The 14,101-nt window shown below is 43.2% G+C and overlaps 1 protein-coding gene across 1 annotated transcript in view; it reads right to left on the bottom strand.

Annotated features, from left to right (window-relative positions):
• The window catches only part of LOC122896487 (transmembrane 9 superfamily member 2-like), an 82,396-nt gene that overhangs the window by 57,152 nt on the left and 11,143 nt on the right, over positions 1 to 14,101 (bottom strand). Inside the window, exons 5-7 of the mRNA XM_044234681.1 lie at positions 12,050 to 12,177; positions 11,616 to 11,742; positions 1,705 to 1,832 (exon numbers count right to left, since the gene is read on the bottom strand). Coding sequence (XP_044090616.1) covers positions 1,705 to 1,832; positions 11,616 to 11,742; positions 12,050 to 12,177 — 383 coding nt within the window. The remainder of the gene's footprint in view (positions 1 to 1,704; positions 1,833 to 11,615; positions 11,743 to 12,049; positions 12,178 to 14,101) is intronic.

A 14,101-nucleotide genomic window follows, 5' to 3' on the forward strand; every position in this document is an offset into this window, starting at 1 on the left:
GCTTCTTGCTCTGACCTTCTCCCCTCTCAAGCTCTCTCTCTCTCTCTCTCTCTCTCAAATAAATAAATAAAGTCTTTAAAAAAAAAAACTCTAAATAACAAATTTAAAAAAAAAAAAAGGATATCCTTTTCCTAAGATAAACCAGAGTTGGAAAGTACGAGCATTCCTCACCACTTGGGGTCCATTTAATGAAATCTATAGGACCTTTTTATCCAGAAAAATACACATCAATAAAAATTTCCAGAGTTTGGGGGCGCCTGGGTGGCTCAGTGGGTTAAAGCCTCTGCCCTAAGCTCAGGTCATGATCCCAGGTTCCTGGGATCAAGCCCCGCATCGGGCTCTCTGCTCAGCAGGGAACCTGCTTCCTCCTCCTCTCTCTCTCTGCCTGCCTCTCTGCCTACTCATCTGTTGAATAAATAAATAAAATCTTTAAAAAAATTCCAGAGTTTGATATATCAGGGACCATATTAAAAACTCCTAATTCAAGGGCGCCTGGGTGGCTCAGTGGGTTAAGCCGCTGCCTTCGGCTCAGGTCATGATCTCAGGGTCCTGGGATCGAGTCCCGCATCGGGCTCTCTGCTCAGCAGGGAGCCTGTTTCCTCCTCTCTCTCTGCCTGCCTCTCTGCCTACTTGTGATCTCTGTCTGTCAAATAAATAAATAAAATCTTTAAAAACAAAAAAACAAAAAAAAAAACCTCCTAATTCAAAAAAAAAAAAAAAACTCCTAATTCAGTCCTCTCCTTTCACAGATGAGGATATTAAGCCTATGGCAGATCAAGTTAAGCGACCCAATGGTCAAAAGTTTGGCATAATACAGTTTCTAGCTCTTCTTTCCCTTTGGGAATCAATCATCTGTGCCAGACAGAACAACCTTGGCTGACGTCAAATAGGGCAGTAACCTTAAAAACAATAAAGTCTGAAAAAAAAAAAAACCAATAAAGTCTGATCCATTTCTACAAACTAGGGTTGACTTACAAAATGGAACCAGGAGAGATGAGACTAAAATCCAAATTTCCTAATTCCTCGTTTTGTCTTGGAAAACTCTATCACAAGGGCCTCCTTGAATATACTCACATTCTTTCCCCCATCTTAGTATTTTAGGTTTTATAATATTTTGCCCATAATGGACCATGACTTTACACGTTGTATGCTATATTCCCCTCTCTGTCTTAATTGAAGAGTTCTCATTTATCCTATAGTTTTGAAGGATCCTAGTTGCAACACTCAAGGTCACCTGTCTAGTCTCTTACATAGTGCTGATTGTCCTTTACAATCTGTTGAGCATTTACTGGGGACCAGACACTACACTGGATGCCCAGTTATGAACTCTCTAACAGCTGTGCCATCCATTGTTAGTAGATTCCTCCTTGTTTTCAGCTTATATCTGCCTGGCAGACTCCAGTAATAGACCTGTCCTCGGAAGAAACCCAGATCTAAATCCCAGCTCTTTGTCCTATGGCAGCCAGCAAAGAAGAGCGTTAGGAGCCCTCAGTAAGTCTATTCCCTTCCAGATCTGTCAATTCTTCCTCACATTATATGATAGGCAAACACTAGGGAATAAATGGCCTGTTTGATTTTTCGAACCGTACGTCTAAGGTTACATTACACATGTATCCTAAAAATGAAAATTCTAGTTGAGAACTCCTACATTCTGAATTAATTTTTAAATTAAAGGGGCTAATTAAAAAGATAGTCTATAATTACCTTTGGGGGTCAAGTCTAGCAGCAACCAATCTTGCAGTACTCCAATTTCTTTCACTTTCTTTGTGATATGTGATAATAATATCAACGTGGTTGAAGAGGTAGAAAGTATTACTTTTGTTGAATTCAGGCTGCAAAAAGACATGGAAATTTTAAAGATTTTATTTATTTATTTGTCAGAAAGAGAGAGAGAGAGAAAGCACACAAGCAGGCAGAGAGGCAGGCAGAGGCAGAGAGAGAGGCAGGCTCCCCGCTGAGCAAGGAGCGCGATGCAGGACTCGATCCCAGGACACTGGATCATGACCTGAGCCAAAGGCAGAGGCTTAACCCACTGAGCCACCCAGGCGTCCCAAGACATGGAAATTTTAAAGAAGCTTGAGCTTTTCCCAGAATCTAAAAAATATATAATCTGACCATTGATTAAAAATGAGACCCATTGGGCGCCTGGGTGGCTCAGTGGGTTAAGCCGCTGCCTTTGGCTCAGGTCATGATCTCAGGGTCCTGGGATCGAGTCCCGCATCGGGCTCTCTGCTCAGCAGGGAGCCTGCTTCCTCCTCTCTCTCTGCCTGCCTCTCTGCCTACTTGTAATCTCTGTCTGTCAAATAAATAAATAAAATCTTTAAAAAAAAATGAGACCCATTATATTATTACAGGCTAGGGGGTACCTGGGTGGCTCAGTGGGTTAAAGCCTCTGCCTTCGGCTCAGGTCATGATCCCAGGGTCCTGGAATCGAGTCCCACATCAGGCTCTCTGCTCAGCAGGGAGCCTGTCTCCCTTCCTCTCTCTCTGCCTGCCTCTCTGCCTAATAATGATCTTTGTCTGTCAAATAAATAAAGAAAATCTTAAAAAAAAAATTACTGGGGGCGCCTGGGTGGCTCAGTGGGTTAGGCCTCTGCCTTCAGCTCAGGTCATGATCTCAGGGTCCTGGGATCTGGTCCCGCATCGGGCTCTCTGCTCAGCGGCGAGCCTGCTTCCCCCTTCTCTCTCTCTGCCAGCCTCTCTACATACTTGTGATCTCTCTCTGTCAAATAAATAAATAAAATCTTTTAAAAAAAAATTACTGGCTAGGGGCGCCTGGGTGGCTCAGTGGGTTAAGCCGCTGCCTTCAGCTCGGGTCATGATCTCGGGGTCCTGGGATCGAGTCCCACATCAGGCTCTCTGCTCAGCAGGGAGCCTGCTTCCCCCTCTCTCTCTGCCTGCCTCTCCACCTACTTGTAATCTCTCTCTGCCAAATAAATAAATAAATAAAATCTTTTAAAAAAATTACTGGCTAGATTCCCTATGCTTTTTATCTTCATAACTTATTTATTTTATAACTGGCAGTTTGTACTTCTTAATCCCCTTCACCTATTTTGCCCATCCCCCATCCCCTCCCCTCTGGCAACCTCAGAACCTTCAGAAGGAAACAACGCTGCCTACATCTTGATCTTGGACTTCTAGACTCCAGAACTAGGAGACAACAAATTTTTGTTGGTTTTTTTAAAGATGTATTTATTTATTTGAGAGAGAGAGAGAGAAAGAGAGAGAGCATGCGCATGGCGTGGGGGCAAAGAGAGAGAGAGAATCTCAAGCAGACTCCTACTGAGCAGAGCTCCATCCCAGGACCCTGAGATCATGATCTGAGCCAAAGTCAGATGCTTCACCAACTAAGCCACTCAAGCACCCCAAACTTTTATTGCTTTAAGCTACCCATTTTGGGTTTTTTTTTTAAGATTTTATTTATTTATTTGACAGAGATCACAAGAGGCAGAGAGGCAGTCCGAGAGGAAGGGAAGCAGGCTCCCTGCTGACGAGAGAGCCCAATGCGGGGCTCGATCCCAGGACCCTGAGATCATGACCTGAGCTGAAGGCAGAGGCTTTAACCCACTGAGCCACCCAGGTGTCCCTAAGCTACCCATTTTACAGTGTATTTTTAGTGAAGCCCTAGCAAATAAAGGGCTTTGTAATACGAGCTTTGAAATCAGACAGCACCTACAAGCTATATGAACACAGACAAGTCATTTAACCTCTTTGAGCCTCAGTTTCCTCTTTTTAAAAATGGGAGCAATAGGGGAGCCTGGCTGGCCCAGTTGGTACAACATGTGATTCCTGATCTCAGGGTCATGAGTTTGAGCTCCACCTTGGATGTAGAGATTACTTATAAAAATAACTTTAACTGGGACGCCTGGGTGGCTCAGTCGGCTAAGCATCTGCCTTCAGCTCCGGTTGCGATCCCAGGGTCCTGGGATCAAGTCCTGTGCTAGGCTCCTTCCTCGGCAGGGAGCCTGCCTGTCTGTCTCTCTGTCTCTCTCTCTCTCTCACTCTGACAAATAAAAATAAAAATCTTTTAAAAATAGATTTAACTAGGAACACCTGGGTGGCTCAGTGGGTTAAAGCCTCTGCCTCTGGCTCAGGTCATGATCTCAGGGTCCCGGGATCGAACCCCGCATCAGGCTCTCTGCTTGGTGGGGAGCCTGCTTCCTCCTCTCTCTCTGCCTGCCTCTCCGCCTGCTTGTGATCTCTGTTTGTCAAATAAATAAATAAAAATCTTTTAAAAATAGATCTAACTAAAAAAAATGGGGACTATAATAGGATTGCTCATAGAATGGTTGAGGATTAAATAGAATAATGTATGTATTCAGTACAGTACTTGGCATAGGAAGCCTTCAACAAATATTAGCTATTACATTACCCAAGCCCTTCAATGTTCAGAAAATGAATCCAAATGAACCTTGTCAATTACCGTATTCAGTAATCTACAACTTGCAGGACACCTAGATTGAGAATTATGGCTCTGGAAATCCCAGAATTGAGGGTGATGGCCTGAAGGAATTTTAGAGGTCCTTTAGTACAATGATGATAGAGAAGAGGGTAAGAGTGATCCTGTGGAGGAGTATCACAGTCAGCTTAGGGTGGAGAGTAAGTATTGCTCCCTGCAGGGCTGTCTGTAAATGCAAAGGACTAAAAACCACCAAGAAACCACTGTCTATCCACTCAGTTAAATGAAACATGGTGTGATCATATAGAGAAATAAACTGCAGCTAGCAGATTTGCATGTCCTAGTGTTAAGAATACCACGTATTGGTATTTGATGTCCATGATAAATACAAATAGAAGCAGCCAGCATTGTGGTTAAGGATGTGGTCTCCACAGTCAGACTGCCTAGGTTAAAAGCTCAGGTATGGGATATACTAGCCTGTGTGATCACAAGGCTAGGAACATTGCTTCATTCATTCATTCATTCATTCAGCAAATATTTTTGAACATCTGTTATATGCCAGGCACATCTTAACTATGCCCGAAGAGCTAACATCCTACAAACATTCAAATAATACGAGAGGTAGTTCCCTATGTTGCAGAGAGAACGGAATTTGGACCAGAAAACACTTGGACGCAATTCAGATTTTGCCATATACACTCTTTTGTACGTCAGTCTTTCTTGCCCTTAGTTTTCTTTTTCTTTTTTTTTTATAAATTTATTTATTTCACAGACAGAGATAGGCAGAGAGGCAGGCAGAGAGAGAGGAAAACAGGCTCCCTGCTGAGCAGAGAGCCTGATGCAGGGCTCGATCCCAGGATCCTAGGATCCTGACCCGAGCCAAAGGCAGAGGCTTTAACCCACTGAGCCACCCAGGAGCTCCTGGCCGTAGTTTTCTTAAAATGGGGACACCATCACTCACTTCATAAAATCATTAAGTGGATTAAGTGAGAAATTATAGGGAAAGAACTAGCCCAGCACCTGGCACAGAACAAGGACATCATTAAATGTTAGTTTCCTTCCTACTGATGTTAAAATTGTGCTTTGAATCTTCAGCTAGATTTCCAATTCCAATCCACTTTGGGCTAAATCTCCTGCTGAAAACTACAAATGACAAATATAACATAACAAGTATCTGCATAAAAGCAACATGAACATAGAATGTACAACAGCAAAAGTCAACCCTAATGTAAAGTATGGACATTGGGTGTCATGTGTTCATCAATTGTGTAAAATGTACCACTCTGGGGTGGGCGGTTGGTTCAGTTGGTAGAACATGTGACCTTCAATCTCCAGGTTGTAAGCTCAAGCCCCACGTTGGTGTAGAGATGACTTAAAAATAAAATCTTTTTAGGGGTGCCTGGGTGAGTCAGCCGGTTAAGTGTCAGACTCAGTTTCAGCTCAGATCATGAGACCAGGGTCATGAGATCAGGACCCAGACCCAAGTCTGCTTGTCCCTCTTCCTCTGCTCCTACCCGAGCTCTTGAATTCTCTCTCTCAAATAAATAAGTAAAATCTTCATTGATTTTTAATTTTTAAAAACAAAATGAAATATACTACTCTGGTGGGGGAGGTTGATAGTGGGGGAGGCTATGTATCTACTGGGGTAGGGAGTCTATGAGAACTCTCTGTACATTTCCTCTTAATTTTGCTGTGAACCTAATCCTGCTCTAAAAAATAAAGTCTTTTAAATTTGAAACAAAAACAAAACATGAGCTGAGGAGAAAGTGAGGAATTACCATGCCAAACTCTAAGGGAAATCTGGAAGCCAGAGAGTTAAGCTGGGTGAGGGAGCACTGACATGGCTATTGCCCTGAGGACACCTGCTGTTCTGGGTAAACTTGAACTGAAGTTTGGGTGGCCTCATGGGATAGGGAGGAGAGCACTCAGGGAGGGCCCTCCCAGCTGAGAAGGCTAAAATGAGGCCCTCTGCCCATTAATCTGAGACCACTGACCCCTTGCAAAACCAATACCCTCAAAGGTAAAGATGAGCCAGGAGTAAGCCTTCTCCACACCCCCCAATGGACTATAAGGAAGATGGCCTTGATGCTAAACACAAAAAGGGAGTGGGGGAACTGTCCTTGAGCAGTTGTGGCCACAGGCCAGTACTAACGTAGATTTGCAGTGTGGATTCCCATCACCTAAATGGCCCCAGGAAATTCAAGTTGTGAATTTGCTTTAAGGCAGTCCCAGGCTGGTATTTCCCAAAGACGCTTTGCAGAAGTGAATGAAAATCTTCTCTGGAGGAAACTAGTTTGACCCTGGGACTCAAAGAAACTCCACAAACAACTTTCTTTTAGAGATTGAGAGAGTGAGAAAGAGGCATTGGGGGGCAGAGAGAGAGGGAGAATCTCAAGCAGGCTCCACGCCCAGTGCAGAGCCAGACACAACTCACAACCCTGAGACCATGACCTGAGCTGAAATCAAGAATCAGACTGACTGAGCTACCCACGTGCCCCATCAGAAGCGGATTTAAAATTAACTACATTTACTATACTTCAAAAAAGTAAAATAAAAGCATGATAGCATGTGCATGAAATGGAAAAGTGCAAAATCAAGGACCACATTGGGCTCCCTGCTCAGCAGAGAGCTTGCTTCTCCCTCTCCCTCTGCCTGCTGCTCCCCCTGCTTGTGCATGCATCTGCTCCCTCTCTCAAATAAATAAAATCTTTTTTTTAAAGATTTTATTTATTTATTTGATAGACTGAGATCACAAGTAGGCAGAGAGACAGGCAGAGAGAGAGAGAGGAGGAAACAGGCTCCCTGCTGAGCAGAGAGCCCGATACGGGGCTCAATCCCAGGACTCTAGGATCATGACCTGAGCCGAAGGCAGAGGCTTTAACCCACTGAGCCACCCAGGCGTCCCTAAATAAAATCTTTTTTAAAAAATTGTTTTCTGGGGCACCGGGGTGGCTCAGTGGGTTAAAGCCTCTGCCTTCGGCTCAGGTCATGATCCCAGGGTCCTGGAATCGAGTCCCACATCGGGCTCTCTGCTTAGCAGGGATCCTGCTTCCCCCTCTCTCTCTGCCTGCCTCTTTGCCTACTTGTGATCTCTGTCTGTCAAATAAATAAATAAAATCTTAAATTTTTTTTTTTAAATAAAAAATTGTTTTCCTTTGCAAGAAGGCGTTGAATGAAGTGTTGCCAGTAGAGGGCGCTGGACAGACATTACCAGGGTGAAGAGTTTGGTTTTCTGGTTGAGGGGAGCTCTGGCTCCAGGCTCCCGCTCCAGTTTCTCCAGTGAACACAACCTCTAAAGAATTAATGGATCCATGTGTCTCAACAAAAAGAGAGATTAAAAAGACATCAGGGGGCCGCCTGGGTGGCTCCGTGGGTTAAGCCGCTGCCTTCAGCTCAGGTCATGATCTCAGGGTCCTGGGATCGAGTCCTGCATCGGGCTCTCTGCTCAGCGGGGAGCCTGCTTCCTCCTCTCTCTCTGCCTGCCTCTCTACCTACTTGTGATCTCTCTCTGTCAAATAAATAAATAAAATCTTTAAAAAAAAAAGACATCAGGGTTGGGGAGGGAGGGATGAATAGGCAGAAGGAAGAACACAGATTTGTAGGGCTGTGAGACTACTCAGTAGGATACCCTTACAGTAGGTATGTGTCATTATACGTTTGTCCAAACCCATAAAATGTACAACACCAAGAGTGAACCCTACTGAAAACTGTGCTCTCTGGGCGAGAATGCTGTGTCAATGTAGGTTTATCAGTTGTAACAAATGTGCCACAGTCTAGTGAGTGATACTGATCATGAGGGAGGCTATGCACATGGGGGAGGGCAAGGGGTCCGTGGGAAAATCTCTGCACCTGCCTCTCAATTTTTCTCTGAACCTAAAACATCTAAATAATAAATCTATTTTTTTTGGAGGGGGGAGTCTGGGTGGCACAGTTGGTTAACTCTCTGACTCTTGGTTTCAGCTCATGGTCATGGTCTCAGGGTCATGGGATCTAGCCCCAAGTCAGGCTCCACACACAGCACAGAATCAGCTTGTCCCCCTTTTTCTCTTTCTCAAGTAAATAAAATCTTAAAAATAATAATAATAAATTCATTTGTTAAAAAGGAGACATCGTCTGCCTCTTGAAAGAACGCACCACTATCTTATCTCACCAAGAGATCAAACTTGAATCTGATCAAGCCAGCGGATCCATCTGCCAATTTGCAAGAACTAAAAGACAGAGAACATGCAGCCTTGTTTGGATGAATGATACAGGGATAGACAAAAGGATAGACATGGGATAAATCAAATATTTTAAAATGCTAATTTGGGGCACGTTGCTGGCTCAGTTGGAAGAGCATGCAACTCTTGATCTTGGACTCATGAATTCAAGCCCCTGTTGGGTGTAGAGATTACTTAAATAGAACTGTAAAAAAAATTAAAACGCGGGGCGTCTGGGTGGCTCAGTGGGTTAAAGCCTCTGCCTTCGGCTCAGGTCGTGATCTCAGGGTCCTTGGATCGAGCCCTGCATCGGGCTCTCTGCTCGGTGGGGAGCCTGCTTCCTCCTTTCTCTCTCTGCCTGCCTCTCTGCCTACTTGTGATCTCTATCTGTCAAATAAATAAATAAAATCTTTTTAAAAAATTAAAATGCTGGGATGCCTGGGTGGCTCAGTTGGTTGGACAACTGCCTTGGGCTCAGGGCGTGATCCTGGAGTCCCTGGATCGAGTCCCGCATCAGGCTCCCAGCTCCATGGGGAGTCTGCTTCGCTCTCTGACCTTCTCCTCGCTCGTGCTCTCTCTCACTGTCTCTCTCTCTCAAATAAATAAATAAAATCTTTAAAAAAAAATTAAAATGCTTATGATAGAATCTAGGTACTGGGGTGCCTGCATGGCTCAGTGGGTTAAGCCTCTGCCTTCGGCTCAGGTCATGATCTCGGGTCATGGGATCAAGCCCCACATTGGGCTCTCTGCTCAGCGGGTAGCCTGCTTCTCCCACTCTCTCTGCCTGTCTCTGCCTACTTGTGATCTCTGTCTCCATCAAATAAATAAATAAAATCTTAAAAAAAAAGAATCTAGGTACTACGTATATGAGTGTCCACGACATAATGAATTAAGCTTTTCTATGTGTTTGAAATTGCTCATAATAAAAGATTTTTAAAAATTATATGAGGGGCGCCTGGGTGGCTCAGTCGGTTAAGCATCTGTCTTCAGCTCAGGTCAAGATCTCAGGGTCCTTGGATCGAGCCCCACATCAGGCTCCCTGCTTAGTGGGGAGCCTGCTTCTCCCTTTCCCTCTGCCTGCTGCTCCCCATGCTTGTGCTCTCTCTGTGTCAAATAAATAAATAAATAAAATCTTTAATTTTTTTTTAAATCTAAAAATCTTCAAAAAAACATTTAGGGGTGCCTGGTTGGCTCAGTCAGAAGAACATGTGATGCTTGATCTTGGGGTCCTGAGTTCCAGCCCCAGGATAGGTGTAGAAATGACTAAGACTAAATAAACTTAAAAAATTTAATAGAGGGGCGCCTGGGTGGCTCAGTGGGTTAAAGCCTCTGCTTTCAGCTCAGGTCATGATCCCAAGGTCCTGGGATCGAGCCCCACATCGGGCTCTCTGCTCAGCAGGGAACCTGCTTCCTCCTCTCTGCCTGCCTCTCTGCCTACTTGTGATCTCTGTCTGTCAAATAAATAAATAAAATCTTAAAAAAAATTTAATAGATAAATAATAAGTCCCTCAAATATGACCAAAATCACCAAGATGGTGCATAAATGACTGAAATTTCAGAAGTACTGCACTTTTCTCTGGAAAGAAACAGTTAAGTGCACCATCAGTTAGACAACCAAGGCAGAAACTGGGCAGTCACCCTACACTCTTCCTTCTCCTGTCCCTTTTGTCCCCGTCACTGACCTGCATCAATTCACCATACAGAAAACAGATCAAAAGCAGTGCTGCCCTGGTGGAGCCCTTTCACATCCATTCGGCCCCTTAGTCATGCTCCATGGCAGCCCCAAGACACTCCTGCTAGTCTGGGGCCTGGTAGGAGACTGCCTGAGCACCGCAAGGCAGAACGGTGTGATTGGGACATCCAAGCTAGAAAGATCAGAACAGGAGTCCACTTCTGCCACGTAACTAGCTTTATGCCTCTAGTCGTGCCACAGCCTCTCGGAGACTGAGTCTCACCTTCTGTAAAAGGGCAGCAGTGGATCCCAGCAACAGGGCCATTCTCAGGATGAAATCAATCACTGTCTAAAGCAATATAACATCGGGGCACCTGGGTGGCTCAGTGGGTTAAGGCCTCTGCCTTCAGCTCAGGTCATGATCTCAGGGTCCTGGGATCGAGCCCTGCATCGGGCTCTCTGCTCAGCGGGGAGCCTGCTTCCTCCTCTCTCTCTGCCTGCCTCTCTGCCTGCTTGTGATCTCTGTCTGTCAAATAAATGAATAAAATCTTTAAAAAAAAAAAGGTGTTGGCAATGAGCCATCTTACACAGAACATCAATGCAATATTTTAAAAATAAATAAATAAATACATAAAGCAACATAACATTGCTCCTGGTCCGAAAGAGGCATTCAAAATGATTCTCCTCACCATTGCACACAGGACCTCCCTCCATGACCTGGCTTCTGCCTACCCCCCATTTTAGCTTCATCTCTAGCTGTACTTTCCAAACCCCAAAACTTGTGCGAGAGACATGCTCGACTCCTCACAGTCCCCCAATCACATCATCCTGCTTCAGACTTCCAAGTTCTTTTTTTTAAAATTTATTTATTTGACACAGAGAGAGAGATCACAAGTAGGCAGAGAGGCAGGCAGAGACAGAGGAGGAAGCAGGCTCCCTGCTGAGCAGAGAGCCCGATGTGGGGCTCGATGTGGGGCTCGATCCCAGGACCCTGGGTCACAACCTGAGCTGAAGGCACAGGCTTAACCCACCGAGCCAGCCAGGCGCCCCGACTTCCAAGCTCTAGATCACATTGATCTCCCTCCTAGAAATGCTCACCCACCCATTTATTTCGCAAATACTTTTTCATTCCCTCCATTATATCCTCCCTTTTCTACAGGGCCACCTCCTTACTCAGAACTGGGAAATTTGAGAGGACAGAGACCATACCTACTTGAGTTTGTATTCCCAACACCTAGCCCAAAACCTAGAAGATGGTAGGTGTCCCGTTAATGTTTGCTAAGTGACTATAACAGAAAGCAAATTATAAGCAACTTATATTCTATAGTAAGTTCTCAACACTTACGCGGATAGCGCAAGCATCTTTTGCTGCGCCATCTTTGGTAATAAAACATCCTATCGGAAATCCTGTTGTGCAGTACTTTCCATCCTCAATAACGTGACACCATATTACTGGCATATTATCAATAATCCTAAATATAAATATTTTAAAATTAAAGATTTAACAAGCATGCATGTCACACCAAGCAATACCAACATCATCTTGCATATATTTAATTCAAATTTGTATTCAAAGTCACATAAAATAGTCTATAATTTCAAGTATCAATTAAAACTACTTTTTTTTTAAAAAACTACTGAAAGGACTTAAAATTTTTAATCAAAGTCACAAAAATAGTGTACAATTTCAAGTACTAAAACTACGTTTTTTATAAAAAACTACTTCTGAAAGGACTTAAAAAATTAAGTCATGTTATCTCAGTGTTATCGCAAACCTACCAGTGATGTTGATAGTTTAGTTGTATCCCTTTCTTCAAAAAAGCCAGTTTTTTCTTGTGGTCGTCATTTCCTTTATCATAGGATTTTACACAGACTTGTCTACATGTTTCTGTCTTGTTAAAAGAAAACTATTAAAAAAGATTTAAAATAATAAAAGATTTGACTACATTTTAGAAAACAAGTGTCACAAAATAAGCACTTTACCTTACAGATAAAACTTGTTCTCAGAGATATCAGTAGGCCATCAGCCTCAATACTCTCTCCTTTGAGTTTCAATTCATACCTGAAATGATTACACACACACACACACACACACATACATACACACATGCACGCACACACACACATGCGCACATACATTCACAATATGCTTTCACCACTAAGCAGAAGAATTTTCCTTCTTCAATAACACATAAGGTGGGATATAATATCTACTGTAACTTCCTAAGACCACCTCGACATGGAACCCTTCACTTAAAAGTGGTAACAAAATTGATGTTAGTGATGGTCACACAATGCTCTGAATATACTAAAAAAAATTAAGTCAAAGGGGCGCCTGGGTGGCTTAGTCAGTTAAGTGTCTGCTTTTGGCTCAGTCCATGATCTCAGGGTCCTGGGATCGAGTCCTGCATCAAGCTCCTTGCTCAGCGGGGAGCCTGCTTCTCCCTCTCCCACTCCCCACCCCCGGCTTATACCCTCTCTCAAATAAATAAAATCTTTAACAAACAGAAAATAAAAAATAAACAAACGTTAAATCAGATACTTCAAGGGGTGCCTGGCTGACTCAGTCAATGCAGCATGCAACTCTTGATCTCCAGGCTGTGAGTTCAAGCCCCACCTTGGGTGTAGAGCTTACTTTAAAAAAAAGTGGCCACTTCAAATAGGTGAATTCTTTGGTATGTGAATATTTCTCAATAGAGCTGTTAATAAAAAAGTATTAATAAAATATTTCATACTTTTAATATGAAACCTCTTATTTACAAAGTCTAGCTATCAAGGATTATCAGGACGAAGTACCAGTGTTACTAATCAGGAAATAATGAGCAAGAATAAACTATGAAAAAGAGTTATAGTAAGGACCTCATACCTTGAAATCATACAAATATTAACCAAAAAGTTCCCTATAGGCAGCTGAGAAGAACACTGTCATCTTTCTTTCTTCCTATCTTTCTTTCTTTCTCTCTTTCTAGTACTATCATGTTCTTCATTTCAAGGGACAGCACTCCTTGAAAAAGTTCCCTTTTTTGTTAGGACAGTGGTACTCCACGCAGGTATTTTGTGCAACTTTAATTATCAAAAAGCTAATGCCTGGGGCACCTGGGTGGCTCAGTGAGTTAAAGCCTCTGCCTTCGGCTCAGGTCAAGATCCCAGGGTTCTGGGATCAAGCCCCGCATCGGGCTCTCTGCTCAGCGGGGAGCCTGCTTCCTCCTCTCTCTCTGCCTGCCTCTCTGCCTACTTGTGATCTCTGTCTGTCAAATAAATAAATAAAATCTTTAAAAAATTTTTTTAAAAAGCTAATGCCTGACACACAGACCAAAGAAACAGATCAACAGAGAACCCAGAAATAGAACTCTACAACTATACCTGTGTGATTTTTTTTTGACAAACATGCAAAAGCAATTCAGAGAAGGAATGACAGTCTTTTGAACAGATAGTATTGAAGCAACTTGACTTCTACTCGCCAAAAAAAAGAAACCCAAAAAGCAAAACCAAAAAAATTCTGTAATTTCAATCCAAACCTCTACCTGATACAAAATAACTCAAAAAAGATCACAGACTTAAATATATAAATTATAAAAGTTTCAGTAGGAAACATAAAAGAAAATCTTCAAGATCTAAAGGCTTATGTCATGTGTTCTTATTAGACTAGACACCAAAAACACAATCCATAAAAAGGAAATTTGATATTGGGCCTCATAAAAATTAATGTTTGCTCTGTGGAATAATCTGTTAAGAAGATGAAAACACGGGGCACCTGGGTGGCTCAGAGGTTAAGTAAGTGTCTGCCTTTGGCTTGTGTGGCGGTCCCAGGATCCTGGGATCAAGACCCAG

This window comes from Neovison vison, chromosome X, assembly GCF_020171115.1.
Source record: "Neovison vison isolate M4711 chromosome X, ASM_NN_V1, whole genome shotgun sequence".
In the NCBI taxonomy this organism is placed as follows: Eukaryota; Metazoa; Chordata; class Mammalia; order Carnivora; family Mustelidae; genus Neogale; species Neogale vison.